We start from the raw sequence: 17,341 nt of genomic DNA on the forward strand, positions 1-17,341 counted from the left end.
TTGATTGGCGACTGATCAATAACACAAAAGGAGCCTGAGCAGGGGTTTTAGTATCAGTGTGACTTGTGCATGTCAGCATTTCAGGCTTGTGATGAATCTTGACAGGAGCTGCTGTATGCGCTTACACATGCCCATAACAAACTGATCTTGTTGTTTTATTTTTTCCTGGAATGATACAGTACAAGAACAACAAAGAAAAAGGAAAAAGTGCTCCTTTAAGTGTTGTTTCAGAGTCCTTCAACAAAAAAAAAATGGAAACCCCATGAGGTGTCTGCACAAAGCACAAAAAATTTATATTATAAGCAACAACGTTAGGATGAATACTATAAAAATACTATAAAGAGGACAGAAAACAGGATGGAATATGTAAATTTGCTACAATGCAGAGCTGCATTCAGTGACCCAACGTTTAAAAGTTAAACAAATCATCAACTGACTGTTTAAATCTATAGTGTTAAATCAATGTAATTGATCATCATTCAGGAAATGCATTGGGTTCTCTCCGCTGGTTTAGTCTCTTCTCAGAGGCTACCTGATTGGCTGAAAGTTGGTTCAAGCAACAACAACTGATGTCATAAGAAAGAGGGCAGAACGCCAAAACCATCCATATCAATAAGCAATGACACCTGGTTTGTCATCTGTAACAACTCCATGATTGGTTAATTTAAGGTGGGCTCTTCCACAAATATAGAACGAAGAAGGAATTTAGACTGAACTTTGAAAGTAAAGTTCACATAGACTTTCTATGTTGATCAATCAGTGGAATAATTCATTTTGAGTAAAACCTGAATGCTGCAGCGTTGTTTTTGTTGCCTGGCAACCAATTCATATTTCCGTAGGCTAGATTTATGTAAACTCATATAAGTTATAATGGGGCCTGACGACTTAACCATCAACTTTCAGGACAAAAGTTGATAGTTGAGGGAGCTGAGAAGCATTATGCAAACCTACTGTATGTCTGGTCCATTTCACTCTGCTGTAATAAAACTACAACTGTTTCAGGTTAACTAAACAATAAGTGCATTACACATTTCATTGTGCTGCTTCATACAAGGTGTAAAAGTGGCCAACCAGGTAAAAATATTGATTCATTACCTACGTTTGTTATTAAAAGTCAAATCTGAAAGATAAGTCTCGTTTATTTTTATCAAACTGAGACTAGCCACCAGAACATTAATTGTTGGACAACTTTCTCCTCCAGTCCAACAGGTGGCGATAATGCACTGACAGGAAAATTTGCCAACCATCTTTTTAAGACTCAGTAACGATTCAAAGACATTTGTGTGTTCTTATACAGTTTCATTGATGAATTGCAGAGGTTTGGATAATAACATCTCTTTGCAGAGTCTTTTCTCAAAACAACCATTCACGCTGTACTTATGATGTGCAGAAGCTGAACTTGGTGTTCATGAAACAGATACATTGCTGTGCAGTCACAAAGTTCAGGCCAAAGAGGTTCCATGGAGCCTAGCAGATTGGTGTAGATAGTTAAATTTACATCACAATAACTTCTTGCACAAGCAGAAAACCATGAATTAGCTATTGTAGGAGCCTCTCATGCTGGAAAGAGAAAAAAGTTAATTAAAATCATCATCTAAGACTAAGATTAAGTCTAACCTAAATAGCTAAAAATGTGTTAAAATGGTTGGGTGAACTCAGCTGTGAGGTGCTTCTGAACATCTTTCACATTTTAAAGTGCAATATTGGCCATTGCTGATATGAAAACTTTCCACAAGGGTGTTTTTAAGAGATAATCTGACCTTTACAAACAGATTAAAAAATGACTTGAGTATCATATAGAAATCTGGAGAGTGCACTTTACATACAGAGAGAAAGCAAAGAAAATCAAAAACAGAGAAAGCAAGTTGGATTGGGGGGGGGCTGGGGGTTGGAAGCTGGTGGCAGCCAGAGGACCATCTGTTCATCACTCTATTAGTTCATATACACACAAATACTCTCCCCTCTTCAGTCACGCTCACATTCTCACTCACACTGGCATAATGCACCCACAGCTTGCTTCTGTTTCCTCTGTTTTAGCAAATCTTTCTTTTCCTGTGTTTCTGACACTTGATACACAGCGAGACAACCTTCTATTGCAACCGTCTGTGTTGTCTCACAGAAGCGTCTCAACAGCTTGACAAATCACTGGATGTGGTTAAATCACTGTTTGGGGATTTCACATTCCATCTCAACTCACCATGTGACCATAGACAGTCACATTCCTCACATATGGCTTGTGACAATCTATCTATAGCACCCAGAGATTCACATAAACTGCATCACACCTCTGTTAAAATATCTTGAACCAGCTGCCTGGTCCATTACATGCTGATCACCAGAAACTCTTATAATTTATTTTAAGACATTTATTGAAGAAAAATGCCGAACTCTTGCTAGTGTCTGCTTTTTAATCACTCACCATACATCTTTCCTTCATCTGACAATATAATCTTCCTCCTCCCACAGGGCGGATAGATGGCTAGGGCCTCCTGGAAGCTCTGCTCGATGTCTGGGCTCCAGACCCCCTCGGGGTCCCCATCCATGGTCTTGTCCCCTCCTGAATCACTCAGTCTGTCCATGTCCTCCCCTGGACTCTCACTGCCACTCCAGCTACTGCGCTCCATGCTGGCAGCTAATGTTAACTAGCAGACGTAAAGTCAGTGCTAACGATGCTGAGATTAAAGCAATACTAAAAATACTAATAATATTTAACTCCCAGTGGGGACAGGCAGTGGTGGACCACTATAAACACAAATCAAAAGCTAACTTTGTTACTGGAGGCTCCAAATGTCAACCGCCAGTGGTGTGGATCCAACGTCAGACAGCAGGAACCCTACAGATGAAAAAGAAAAATAACAGAAACAGTAAGTTTAACATCATAATAGTGACATCATGGTCATCATACTGATTCATACTTTTTTTGTAAGGTGGGAAATATCTGGTTGTGTTTCAATTCACCTTTATATTCACCCACTATATATAGTGTTCACTACAGAGAAAACTCAAAAGGGGAAAGAGGCAGACAGCTGCTAATGCATTTTGGATATAAATTAATGTAAAAGAGTCATAATCATGTGCCAAATATTCACAGTTATGTGTTGCATCTTTTATATAGTCTATGGTTGCATACAGAAACATTGTAAGGATAGGTGTGCACCATATATGAGGCGGCAGATAGCACAAGCTTCCTGTTTTATTAGCATCACTCTCCTAAACATTGACAAAGTTTTAGATAAATATGCGCATACACAACTTGTTTTTGTTGTGTGGTTTAGACAGATGAGACTAAACAATTCACTGAAAAGTCTGAGGAGTGATTGTGCTCATAAATCTCAGCAAGTAAAAAAAATAAAAATAAAAAAAATCACAATTTTTTGCAGCGGATGTTAGCATTAGCATGTTCAATCAGCACTATGACTCCTGGTTCCAGGCTTCAGTGTTGACTGATGTCCTCTAGACCAGTGGTTCCCAACCTGGGGTTCCCAAGGGGGTCCCTCAAAGCTTTGAACTTTCAGTCATTGTGATTAATGTCCATACATTGTCCCTATTTTAGGGAAAAAAAAGTAAGGTTACATGTTGTTAATTTAACTTTGGCCTTATTTAAGGACAGGACTCAGCCAGAACACATTATTTATAGTGAGAATCTCACTTTTAAAAGCATAAAACCAAACATGGTTTCAGCCCTGGATGGGGCCAGGGGTTGCATGAAAGGGGTTCCCAAGGAAGATAGGTTGGGAACCACTGCTCTATACATCTTCTGCATATTAACTTTGATGTACCATTAACAAGCTTGTGTCTTTATCAAAAAAAATGGTTACAGTTGTTATTCTAAAAGCACATAAAAATGGCTGACTCACTACGTAGTGTGGCTGCACAATCTTAGAAAAACATTTATGTAACATTCAATGATGCTGAATATTCAATTCCAAATTAACTTACAAAATGGAAACATTCTTCATTAAATGGTGCTAATTTCAAGTGTAGTAATGAGGGCTGCATTCTACTTCTGCAGCATGCTGGTGAGTTGTTAAACATTAGGTTTTTCTCTAAATGGAATGCAGCCCCCACTAACCCCTTAAGGCCTGGCCATGTTTGCAGAAAAAACGCCTAAAAGACATACTCAAAGTAAATGAAGAATTACTCCACAATAATAAGGTTCATGCACGTGTTTCTGGTATCTAAGGACATCTAGAAACCTAAAAATGACGCTATGCAGATGACACACAGATATATTTTACAAAGTCACCAGGAGATCGAGGCCCCGTACAGGTTCTTGGTAAATGCATTATGATGTCTTAATGTGTCTAAACTTTCTTCAGTTAAACAAAAACAAAACTGAGGTGATTGTATTTGGAGCCAAAGAGAAATGATTAAAGGTCACCACAGAGCTTCAGTCTATACACCTAAAAACCACCAACCAGGCCAGAAATCTGGGTGTATTGATGACTCAGACCTTAACTTTGAGAAACACATTAAGAGAATTACAAAATCAGCCTACTATCACCTTAAGAATTTATCAAGGGTAAAAGATCTGATGTCTCACCAGGACCTGGAAAAACAAGGTCATGCTTTCATCTTTAGTCAGCTTGATTAACAGTGTTTTTACAGGTTCTACCTAAAAAAAAATTAATTAGACACCTGCAGCAGATTCAGAACTCTGCTGCTCAAGTCCTCACTAAGAAAATATTATTGAAAATAAACACCACTGCCCTGTTAATTATTGGTTAATAATAGGCAATAATGTCTCCAGTTTTTTGGGTCAATTGGGCTTAAACAGTTAATACACCTGAGTTTCTAAAGTACAGTTAGATTTTTTTATCTAATTGTACTTATTGTTTTGTTGTGTTGTTTGAAATGTTTTTGTGAAACTTGTGATGTTATTGCATGATTTTTTTTACTTTAAGGCCAGCATAAGTAATCTTTAGATTAATGAGAAACTTTTGCAGCTGACACTGTGAACATTAGTATAAACATTAAAATGTGAACTGATTTAACTTTCATTTCAAACATGCACCCCACTGTGCATATTTTTCATATATAGTATAACCAAAATATATTTTAATGTGGCTTTAAGTTGTGAGCAACATGTCTTGAACCAGTCTCACAGCTGCTAGAGGCAAATTATCGCTTCTATTCATGAAAGAAATTGCCTGTTTTGTTAAATCACTGTGGTACGTTGAATCCACATGAACATAAGTGGAGTGGGTAAATGAGGGACAGACTATTACTATCCACCAGTACAAGCAGATTTAGAAGGAGAAATGATAAACTGGAGGGGCATGCCAGCTGCCCACAGTTCTTCTAAAATCCCCCACGGTAAACAGCAGGGCTGGCGCAGTCGCATCCACGCTCACACATCAACATATGCACGCACACACATACAGAAACACACACAATTACAGTGCCAGCCCCTTGGGCGAACACATGTCATTTTGTCTGGTCTTCTACTGTTCACACTTCCCATGCACTGTCCCTGGTCACAGCCTGAACAAGCCTGCAGTGTGAAACCAGTGTGTGTGTGTGTGTGTGTGTGTGTGTGTGTGTGCACGCATGTGTGTCAGCCTGGCTAATTTTAACACAATTACACTTGCCAGTATGTACGCATGCAAGTGAAGCATGTAAAGCAGCAAGCAGCATTTTGGACACATTTTAACTCTGTCTGAACACAAGCGCTTAGCTTTTAACACCTAAGGGGAAAACACTGCGAGTGTGCACGAAAACATCCGCTGGCTAAGACTCACAGGCATGAGTAATGAAGGGAATCTACTGGTTTTACCACAGTGTGTCCTCTGGTGCTCTCTCCATGCTTGTTCTATTCACGCTCATATCCGTTTCCTCTCCAGCTTTCCCACCCTCTCCGTCTTCCATGCTTCCCTCCTGACCCTCTGCAGCAGTTTTCCATTCAAACAAGGATTCATTCATCCAGCAGGCTGCATGGTTTAAGCACCAGCGTTTGTTTCTTTTAAAGTTTGTGTGAATTTGTGAAAATTCTACTTTTTTGTGTTAAAGTCAAATATCCCACTTCACAGGTAGCCGATGCTTTTTCTCATCTTACAAAAATGCCACTGAATCATCAAACCTTTCAAAAACAGTGTAACCTCACTCTGACTCAACCTTAAAGCACTTCAACAAAATGAATTTTAAAATCATATGCTGCTTTAATTTGTCTTTAAAGGGATAATGACAGAGTCAGGGGTCAATGTTGCCAAGACAACTTTTTTTTTTATCCCAATCTGCCTTTTTAAGCCTCCTGTGACAAGATTGGCTTGGCTAAGATTTACAGTAAAGGCTTAAAGGGATATTTCTGAATGAAGAGTCAGACCTGTTGATTCATATTCTGGCACTGGTTAGTTTTCTTTCTTTCTATAACTAGCCAAGTTTATTTTTGTTTTTTCCTACACATAGAAGGTCCATTTTCGGGCCCTGATTATTCCAGTGGAGGACAACGTGGGGGCAGGAGCGTATCCCAAAAAAATACAACCTGAGGGGCAGGGTACAGGTCACCAGTCTATCACAGGGCCAAAGATAAACAACCACTCACACTTATTCCTTTAAGAATTTAGAGGGACCAACTGAATAGACAGATAGACAAAAAAAAAAGGTCTGTCTGCAAGAAAGGCAGTGATCCAGGAGATGGTGGATGTGGTTGCCCCCACCCCCAGCAGCTTCCCACTCAGTAAAGATGGCCGAATTGCATCAAAGACACTGGAAAACACTGCCTGTGCTACCATCCAGATGTGAGTGAGCACGCTGCAGCTGGTAGGTGAGAGCATCTTCCCCACCAATGTGGGGCTGATAAATGGAAATGCTACAAACTAACAACCAGGCTAAAAAACAATCAGCTGACTAGCCACGTGAAACAATAGATGTACATGAAGGATGCCACAAACGTACGTAACCCAAGTGTAGCTCCCATCCTAATCGGGAAACTCCTGGTGTGGAATACTTGCTGTGAGCTAACTGCCTCAGATCATTTTTACTTTCTATATTATATCAAAATATTGTGACTGTGTGAACAAATTTGCATATAGTTACATTGTCATGTCATGGTGCCATTTTTTACCATTGGTTGGAGAAAGGTGAAAGGGTTGGAGAGTGGTGCAACATTCTCTAGGGTTAGAGAATGTTGCACCATTCTCCAATCCTAGAGTTAGCAAGAGTAGCAAGAAATACAGCTGCCTATAGTATAACATGAAAAGCATGAAAGTGTTTTCCAAATCAGAACGGAGGGGTTTAATACTTGTGGGGGACCACAAGCCCGGTGACCTGGGTGACTTTATGTCTGGAATTATAAAGAACCAGCAACTTCCTGATGGTCTTCAGCAGGGGTGACCAAGTCTGGTCCTCGAGATCTACTATCCTGCAACTTTTAGGTGCATCGCTTCTCCAACACACCTGAATAAAATGGCTAAATTCCCTCATCCGCATGTCATTCAGCTCTGCAGAGGCCTGGTAACCAGCTATTCATTTGATTCAGGTGTGTTGGAGAAGCGATGCATCTAAAAGCTGCAGGATAGCAGCTCTTTAAGGTTGGACTTAGGACCCTGGTCCTGATGATGACCATTTACACAGATCAGATAAAGAAATTATTAGAGAATAAATGTATGGTGACTGTGCCAACCCTGCTTTTCAGGTGTTATACCAAAAAATTAAGATATTTATTTCCTTTCTAAAATAATCTCATCTATTTTTAAATTATTATTATTAGTACGTCTAACAATGCTGATTTTTTTCCCAGAGGAAATTAATTTAAACGGGTAACAAGATGCAGGCCAAAATGTGTTGCCTCCATTCCTGCAACAGCATCATCATCAACTCTCAACAGACCAAAAAAGCAACCATCCATGACAAAGTTAGCCAAAATATGGCATGTGCAAAAAGAAAGAGGAATATCAAGAAAATTAATTGTCCAAGTTGAATCAATATGAAGTGGGAACAGAGAGCCATGATGCATAAAAGAAACACTATTGAGACACAACTGTGATTAACCATCATGATAGATAATATGAAGAGTTAATTTTTTTTATAATATACATGAGTGTGTTTCAGTGGACTACAAACTACATTTCAAGTGAAACCTTTGTTAACTCCTCAGTCATGGAGTTTATATTTGGTACATAACAAATACAATCAAATAGAAAGGAATAAAAAACAAACCATATCCTTATCTGAATGCTGCTGATGTAACTGAAATGCTGCATTATGAAAACATCTGTGTGCAGGTCCTTCTTGGTCATTGCTCAAGCAGGAAAACTAGCTCTGAAGAATTTCTTTTATACACTCAAATGTGGCCTGGAAAAGTTATTTAATCAAAAATAAATGAGTGGATAAATATATACGTCACTTCCTGTTATGGCGGCCATGTAAGAAGACGTGTTTTATACTGCTCTGCTAAAAGTTAAGAAATCTCTTCTGTTCACGCATAATTCCAAATATAAAGACAACTTTGAGATAGAATGCCTTATTCTGCTAAAACACAGAAAGGAAAAAGTGAGGGAATCAAGCAATCGAAGCTGTTTGAATCAAGCAATCAAAGCTGTTTGACTACAATCTACGTGGTGAAGCAACCCAAGCTAACAAGGCCATGGCTACGCAAACAGACAATGAAAATGAACCTGCTGGCAATAAAGCTGACCAAATACTGGACAAGTTAAACTCTATGGAGACACAATTCTCCTCGAGGCTTGATACTGTGATGGTAACTTTACAGGAAATGAAAAGGGATATAAGTGACTGCAATGAACGAATGTCGCATGCGGAGGAGCGCATTCCTACCACCAAAGATGAGCTAAATAGCCTACAAGCCAAACCGAATGCACTAAAAGCTAAAAACAAGAATATGAAATAAGGATAAACTTTTGGATTTAGAGGCCGGGTCTCGATTGAACAATCTACGGCTTGTAAACCTGCCAGAAGGAGCCGAAGGTGGGGACGTTTGTGCCTTTTTAGAGAAATGGATACCCAAGGCATTCGAGAATGAGGGGCTACGGTCCACTGTGGTTTTGGAAAGGGCACATAGAATTGGTCCAAAAAAAGACAATGTGTCACGCCTGAGGACTATGATAATGAAGTTTCGTAACTACAAGGATAAGCAGGCAATTATTGCGGCAGCACGAAACAAAAAAGGTGTTTACTATGAAGATCAACATATCAACGTTTCTATCTGGATTTGGCCACAGGGATTGCCCAGCTGAGGAAGAAATTTGACCCAATTTGCAGGGAGCTACGCAAGCTGGGGGTTCAACATAGAGTGGCTTGTCCTGCGACTCTGCTGGTTACTCACAAGGGCAAAACACTTTCCTTCAAAACTCCTGCGGAGGCACAAGTATTCCTCAGTAAAATCCAGGAAGCTTCAAGTGAAGCAGACACATAAATTCGGTATGTGATTTTGCTTAAAAGGTGTGGTATACGTGAGGTATGTCTTTGTATTTAGGCTAAAGAACTTATACATCTTTAAAAAACTAAGCATGCCATTGTAAAACTACCACACAAGGATGATACCAGGTCATGTTAGCTGTGACCATGATGATACAATAAGTTGCCCTACAACGAGTTGAGCTTTATTCAAGATGAACAGGAGTTAATACTAGTTACAAAAAGCAGTTGCAGTATACATAAGATTAGATTTAAGAAGCGAGCAGTTTGACTGTTCCTCACTGGTGAGGACTGGTCTTAGCAGAAAATCTTAATTTTATTTCATGAAACTGCAGGGGTTTGCAACGTCTTCAAAAAATAAAACGGGTTATGAATAAATTAAAGGAAATGGATGCTAAAATTGTACTTTTGCAGGAAACTCACCTTATCGATGACAATATAAGAGTAAAGAGGAGGTGGGGGGGGGACTGTGTATTCGGCATCGTTAACATCCCAAGCCAGAAGGGTTATGTCATTAATTCATGAGTCAGCTCCACTTCAAATTAAAAATATTATTAAAGACAAAAGAGGAAGGTACCTAATACTTCAAGGTTCCTTGTTGTCAGAAACACTTAACATAACAAATGTTTATGGACCAAATGTAGATGATAGTACTTTTTACAGTGTCAACACTTCCAGGGTTTCATATAATAGCAGGGGATTTTAACTGTACGTTAGACCCCCAAATGGACAGATCGACTAGGGTTGATCACTCACACAACAACTGTAGAACAACAATTCTTAGATCTATGGGAGATCTAAAATTATTGGACATATGGAGAGAAAGGCAACCACATACTAGAATTTATTCCTGTCATTCAGGTACTTTTCAAACATATTCTAGAATAGACTACTTTTTGGGTCTCTGCAGAACCATGTGCCATGCTGCTTGGTGTACAGAGATAATAAACTGCAAAAGGATCCACCCAGATGGCATTTTCAACATAAATGATTACAAGATGAAGACTTGATGAAATATCTAGCAAAACAGATAGATGAGTTCTTTCAAATTAATAAAACGCAAACAACTGCATGTGTAAAATGGGAAGCATTCAAGGCTTTCCTCAGAGGACATATCATCAGCTATACAGCTCAAAAAAGTACAGGAATTTAGGTTACAGTTGGAAAACAAAATAAAAACTCTTCAAACAACAATACATAATAAAAATGATAATAATTCACAGTTGGAGAAAGAATTATTAATGTTAAGAGCTGAATATGTTAGACACTGCTTTTAGGGCCGCCTCAAGTCTTCTACATTTGAAACAGACATTTTACGAACAGGGTGATAAGGCAGGCAAATTGCTGGCATGGCAAATAAAACAGCTAGAAGCTAATTCGCCAATCACCTCAATTATATCAAACGGGCAGACTCTGGTAGACCCATTAAAAATCAACAAAGCCTTTAAGGATTATTATGAAGAATTATACACCGCACAAACAACTTCATTAAACAATATAAATATCTTCTTAAATAAGATAGATATACCCATTATTCCAGAAGAAAACAGTGTAAACTTAGATTCACAAAATACTAAAGAAGAAATTGGACAAGCCATTGATAACATGAAATCTGGAAAAAGCAGGGCCTGACGGCATTGTTATAGATTTGTACAAGAGATTCAAAGACAAACTTCTGGCCCCTTTAATGGATATGTTTGAAGAATCCTTTCAATCCAATTCTCTCCCTTCTTCGACGAATATAGCCTTGATCATTCTCTTACCTAAGCCAGGAAAATCCCTGGATAAATGCTAGAATTTGAGGCCCATCCGCCTATTGAATTCAGACTTAAAAATTATTTGCAAATTATTAGCAAGAAGATTACAAAAAATTCTCCCCAGTATAATTAATCAAGATCTAAATGGATTTGTTACAGGAAGGCAGGGTTTTCATAATGTAAGAAGAATATTAAATATTATTCACTGCAAAACAAAGGGCCAGATACAGTACTTCTATCATTAGATGCCGAAAAGGCCTTTGATAGGGTTGAATGGCCATATCTTTTCCAGGTATTAGAAAAATTTGAATGTGGAAATAATTTTATTAAATGGGTCGAAGTATTATATAGCAATCCCTCTGCTAAAATTATTACTAACAGAAATATTTCTGGACCAATAATGATAAACCGTGGCTGCCGTCAAGGCTGCCCACTCTTACCTTTACCTATTCACATTGGCAATAGAACCTCTTGCGACATGCAATACGCTCTCACCCCCAACTCAGTGTAGGATCAGTGTAGGACCAACCAAACATAGTTTCCCTATTTGCTGATGATGTGATCTTATTCATTTCAGACCTGGTTAAATCAGTACAGACCATTCTGGAAGTAACTAAATCATTTAGTGAGATTTCAGGTTACAAACTTAATAAGAACAAGTCTTTTATCTTATTGTTGAATGACTATGAAAGGGCTAACCCAATCCCTGATGTTATGCAGTTCAATATTGTGACGCAATTTGAGTATTTGGGAATACAGATTTTACCTGATTTAGCAAAAATTGTTGAGACAAACTACAACCTATTATTGACAAAAGTACAAAACTCAGTTGATGGATGGATGTCGCTACTGGTTGTTACGGCCCCTGCTTGTCATAGACAGCTGTGGCCGTTTGTGTCCTGATTAGGGGCGGCAGAGCGCTGCCCGGAGTGGCTAAGGCCAGCGCCTTTGTCCCTGCCCCTGTGTGACTGGCACTCCTCTGGACCAGTCAGGCTGCAGCCTACGGGGAAGCTCAGGCTAAAAAGGCTGCAGCCGAGGCAGGTCTGGAGGGGGAGAAGCCAGAATGGCTTCGGCCGCTCTCCCCATCATGTTGTGCACCGGGTGTGTGTGTGTCGCGACCACCTCCTTTTCCACAATGGGTGCTTTAAGTGTTTAGTCTTGTGGTTAAGTTTACTTTATGGTGATAGTTTTAGGGCTGGGCTAAGTTAGAGTTTTATTGTGTTGTGACGACGGTCACTTTAGTTTATGGGCCTGCTGCTTTTGTTTGGTTATAGTTTCCTCACCGAGTTGCGGACATGTCTTTGTGTGCACTCGGTGAGTGTTTGGTATAGGTTTTGGTTTGTTTCTTTCTGCAGGTCCGCTAACCCCAGCTCATCTTCATATTGTTTTACAGGTTGTCCATCACTTTTCACGGGAATTGTAAATAAATGTGCTTTCATTTTAATTTACCGCCTGTCCACGCCGTATTCTTTGTTACACCCTTCCATACCCCTGAGTCGGGTCATAACAAGTGGGGGCTCGTCCAGGAGATTTTGTTCTTTTGTCATCTTGAAGGATCTCCTGGGGTTTTGCGCGGTGTGGAGGATTTAGCCATTTGTTTTTTTTTCTTGTGAGTGTGTTTGGGGAACTATTGTTTTGAAGGGGCTTCCTGTTGGCAACTTCCGGTGGAGCATGGTGCCGTCGGGTGAGTTCTCTCCATGCTGGTGACGGGCATTGGGAGCGGCTGTGGCCACGGCTCCTGTGGGAGCGTGTGTGTGTAAAGGTGATTGGTGACCTGAACTCGAAGCTGCAGCTGTGTAGGGCGCTCTGGCCTAGGGGCGACCCTTTGTGAGGCGGAGGACATACCTCTCATAGGTTGAGAGGGAGATGCAGATTGAGTGCCTGTAGTCCTCCCCTGAGATGCCGCCACTGGTTCTGACACCCTGGTGGGGGTGTGGACGGTGCGGATGTGAGAAGGCTGCGCGTGTTCAGGCACTCTCCTTTATTTACGCCTTTTTAGCTGCTTCGTGGTGTATTGTGGGCCTGTCATTTGAAGCATGGCCGGGATGAACTCGCCGTCGGCCCCCTTTCGGTTGTGGTGGCCGGGAGGGTTCGCTCGTGTTTGGAGTGAGGGACTGATTTGGTCAGGTTGTGTGTGTGTGAGTTTTGGAATCAGAGTGAGTGATTTTTGTAACTCTTAGTGTGCTTGGCCTGCGGTCTGTTTTCCCTCACCTTTTGGAGGAAGAGGTAAGACTGGGTGTCTTGTCTCCCCTCATTTGTAGTGTGGTAGTGTTGTGTTTTGTGTGACAGCTGTGCGGATTGGTAGCCTTTTGTGGGAAGGACTATTCCAGTGTAAGTAGCAGGATGGGTCCTGCCGGATTGTTGTCCCTAGTCGGGGACGGTAGAATAGTCCCGGAAGGTTTGGGGTACCTCCATGTTCTCCGTGGGGAACGTTTTGGGGCACAGGCTGGGTGTAGAGCAGCACTACCACTTATGTTCGTTTGTGTGTTTTCTTTGTTTGTGTTCTTTTGTCTTTTTTTTTGTGCCAAAATCCTTGAGGGAGGATTTTGACACTTTAGGGGGGGCGTGTTACGGCCCCTGCTTGTCAGACAGCTGTGGCCGTTTGTATAATGATTAGGGGCGGCAGAGCGCTGCCCGGAGTGGCTAAGGCCAGCGCCTTTGTCCCCGCCCCTGTGTGACTGGCACTCCTCTGGACCAGTCAGGCTGCAGCCTACGGGGAAGCTCAGGCTGAAAAGGCTGCAGCCGAGGCAGGTCTGGGGGGGGAGAAGCCAGAATGGCTTCGGCCGCTCTCCCCCTCACCGGGTGTGTGTGTGTCGCGACCACCTCCTTTTCCACAATGGGTGCTTTAAGTGTTTAGTCTTGTGGTTAAGTTTACTTTATGGTGATAGTTTTAGGGCTGGGCTAGGTTAGCGTTTTATTGTGTTGTGACGACGGTCACTTTAGTTTATGGGCCTGCTGCTTTTGTTTGGTTATAGTTTCCTCACCGAGTTGCGGTCGTGTCTTTGTGTGCACTCGGTGAGTGTTTGGTATAGGTTTTGGTATGTTTCTTTCTGCAGGTCCGCTAACCCCAGCTCATCTTCATATTGTTTTACAGGTTGTCCATCACTTTTCACGGGAATTGTAAATAAATGTGCTTTCATTTTCATTTACCACCTGTCCACGCCGTATTCTTTGTTACGCCCTTCCATACCCCTGAGTCGGGTCGTAACACCGGTAACTATAATTGGCAGAATTAACGTTTTAAAAATTTATATTTTGCCAAAGGTACTTTATTTATTTCAGAACATTCCCTTACCACCTCCTCTTGGTTTTTTCCCTCTCATGAAGAAGATGTTTCTACGTTTTATTTGGAATAATATTATATCTTATATCTATTCAAACACAATAAGAAATCTACTGAAACAGACTAAAAATCCAATTCTTAAAAATATGATAAAAGTGTGGAGTGAAGTAAAAAAGTTTTTGAAAGAGCCACAATGCCTCTCCCAGTTTAGTCCATTATGGGGCAACCAAGCTTTTTCACCGGGGCAGAGCAGACGCAATATTTAAGTTGTGGAATGCTAAGGGACTAGTAATGGTTCAAGACGTCTATTTGCCGGAATCAGACATACCTATGACCTTTCAGGAACTGCAGGATAAGTTTTACTTGGATAGGAAGCATTTCTTTAAATACCTCCAACTTAGGTTATAAGGGCAAATCAAAATAATGTATTGACAAAACCTATTAATTCAGATTTAGAAGAATTGTTGCTTAAGAATAGTCAAAAGAAAGGTATTATATCTCAGTTTTACAATCTGGTTATGTCTTATGTCACCGAAAATTCTTGTGATTTAGGTGGTTTAGGGCATGGAAAGATGATTTGTCAATACAATTTTCAGAGGAAGATTGGCAAGAAGTGTGCATCTTGGCCCACACAACTTCAATAAATACTCGTCTCAAAGTTATCAAATATAAATGGTTAATGCGAACGTATGTGACACCAGTGGTCATACCTGATGTATGCTCAAAATGTAATGAATGTAGAGGAACACTGGTTCATTGTATGTGGCATTGTAGAAAAACTGTTCTTTTTTGGGAAGAGGTAAGAGATATCATTCAAAATATTATTTCCAAACAAATAATACTAGAACCAAAATTGTTTTTATTTAGCCTATATCCAGAGAAACACAACTAAACTAAAAATGAATGAACATTTATAGACCTCAGTTTTGTTTTGGAAAAAAACTTCCAGACCAAGCAGCACCCACTGGATTCGGCAGATGTTGTCTGCTCGGCCACTAGAGAAGATTACATATGTATTAAAAGGCAAACAGGAACTTTTTGAATGTATCTGAAACCACTTTATTGATTATGTGAAAGATTTGGATTTAACGGAGGACAGCATCAATGACTGAGTTATGCAGACTCTGTAGTTTCTGCTTCGACATATATGTACTAGTCTACTTATACTCTTTAAATTTTGTTGATTGTCATTTTTATTATTTAAGATTATTTTTGTATAGCAGGTTGCATTGTTCAGTAATGGCTTCTTCTGGCACCTTGTGTTTGTTTTTGTATGTTTAAATTGTATGAAAACTTAATAAAATTATGGCAAAAAAAAAAAATTAAAATAAATGAGTGGATTCTTTCTGTCTGCAAGCAGTCTTGTCTCTGGCCTCTGTGGTGCAATGATGGTCTGAATTTAAATAATTAATTTAGTTCAAAGTCTGCAGCAAACATTTCTAAGTAAAAGGTAACCCTTCCATTTGAAGGATTCAGATTAAGAATCAATTTGGTCTTAGATTTTTTATCATCACTCTTGCAGCTGGTTTAGTTAAATCCAGAATAAGCCAAAACTGGGCAAAAGGCGCATTCACAGCCACCTTTCTTTATTTATTTGAATCCTAGTCCGTTTGCTTGAATAGTATGCTTCGTTTGGGGAACTGTGAATGCGCCAACAGACCCTGATTTGAATCAAAGAAGCAAACTCGGTCTTGGTCCGTTTCATGCAGACCAGATACAGAAAGCAGATTTCAAAACAAAGTGCATTGTGGGTTCGGTGAAGGCATCGTGGTAAACACAACCAAAACATGAGAGTGTGTGGAACGACAGGCAGCTCTGGACAGGAGAAATTGCTTGTGGTTGGATGTGGAAAAATTTTATAAAAATTCTGATAGAAATCTGATCAACCCAAGACCACTAGGATCTGATGCAGCTCCATATTTAGCTGTTATATACTAGACACCAAAGTTCTGCATTGACCAATCTATAAACAAGTTTTCTTCTTTGTTCTGTGTCTCTTCTTCTCCTTCAGTAATTCTTGGTGCAGCTCTGCCTCTGGCAAAGAGTGGAAGACATTATTAAAAGGTCCAATTTGCTTGAGAAGTGCAGCATGAACACAATCATCGCACCCTCCAACTGAACAGTCCCCAATGGAATCGAGTCTAGCAGACTACCCTCCCTCATTTAAGTCAAGTTTCTGCAAGTGAATTTGAGTTAAATCAGCTAAAACAGCCATTTTAGTCTGGGACTAGCCTAAAGCCTTGTCTCTGTAACGGGCCATACAAGAAGTAAAAACAGGTGTTTGATAACAGTCAGCTGCTGGTGAGATAATATGAAGAGCTCTAAGAAGTGTTTTTTCTGTGCTTTGGCACATTCTAAAATCCAAAGGGCCCCATAGTCTAGTGAGTTTTTTTTTCTCCAACAACTTGGCTCAAAGTTTGCATGGATAATGACAGCATAAAAGAATTGTGGCATTCAGCTACTTTTTTTAGGATTCCCTCATAAAAAGATGAAGATGTGAAAAAATACCTTTTAGATATGAAGTCTCTATTTACCTGAAAATGTCTGTCTTTAACTGTAGACCTATTCAGATCCAAAGGCCCACCGTTGAGCCAGTAACTTTTAGATTTCCATGGCTACACTTCTATATTCTATATCTTTCTTGTATCTAAAAACACTGAAAGTACTTTTTTATTGCACACCAATGAAGGAAACTGCCAATACAATATAACAGTCCTATATTTCTTATCTTTCTGTGCTTTGGCCCATTCTAAAACCCAATTAAAAATGATCAAAGGGCCCAATGCCGTCTGTATCTACTGAGCTCTTTTTCTCCAAGACCTTGGCTCAGAAGTGAAGTTTCCATAATAATCAATGACAGAATAAAAGCATTGTGGCATTCAGCATATCTTTTAAGTATTCTTTCATAAATAGATGAAGATCTTAA

General features: G+C 39.9%; 1 protein-coding gene across 5 annotated transcripts in view; it reads right to left on the minus strand.

Moving 5' to 3' along the window:
- tead1a (TEA domain family member 1a) overlaps positions 1-17,341 on the minus strand; it is a 60,158-nt gene that overhangs the window by 24,720 nt on the left and 18,097 nt on the right. For 4 of the 5 annotated variants that reach the window (XM_041997504.1, XM_041997506.1, XM_041997507.1 and 1 more), the window contains exon 2: positions 2,420-2,833. In XM_041997504.1, coding sequence (XP_041853438.1) covers positions 2,420-2,624 — 205 coding nt within the window. In that variant the 5' untranslated portion in view covers positions 2,625-2,833. The remainder of the gene's footprint in view (positions 1-2,419; positions 2,834-17,341) is intronic. The other variant, XM_041997505.1, reaches the window with a different exon arrangement.

This window comes from Melanotaenia boesemani, chromosome 10, assembly GCF_017639745.1.
Source record: "Melanotaenia boesemani isolate fMelBoe1 chromosome 10, fMelBoe1.pri, whole genome shotgun sequence".
Lineage (NCBI taxonomy): Eukaryota > Metazoa > Chordata > Actinopteri > Atheriniformes > Melanotaeniidae > Melanotaenia > Melanotaenia boesemani.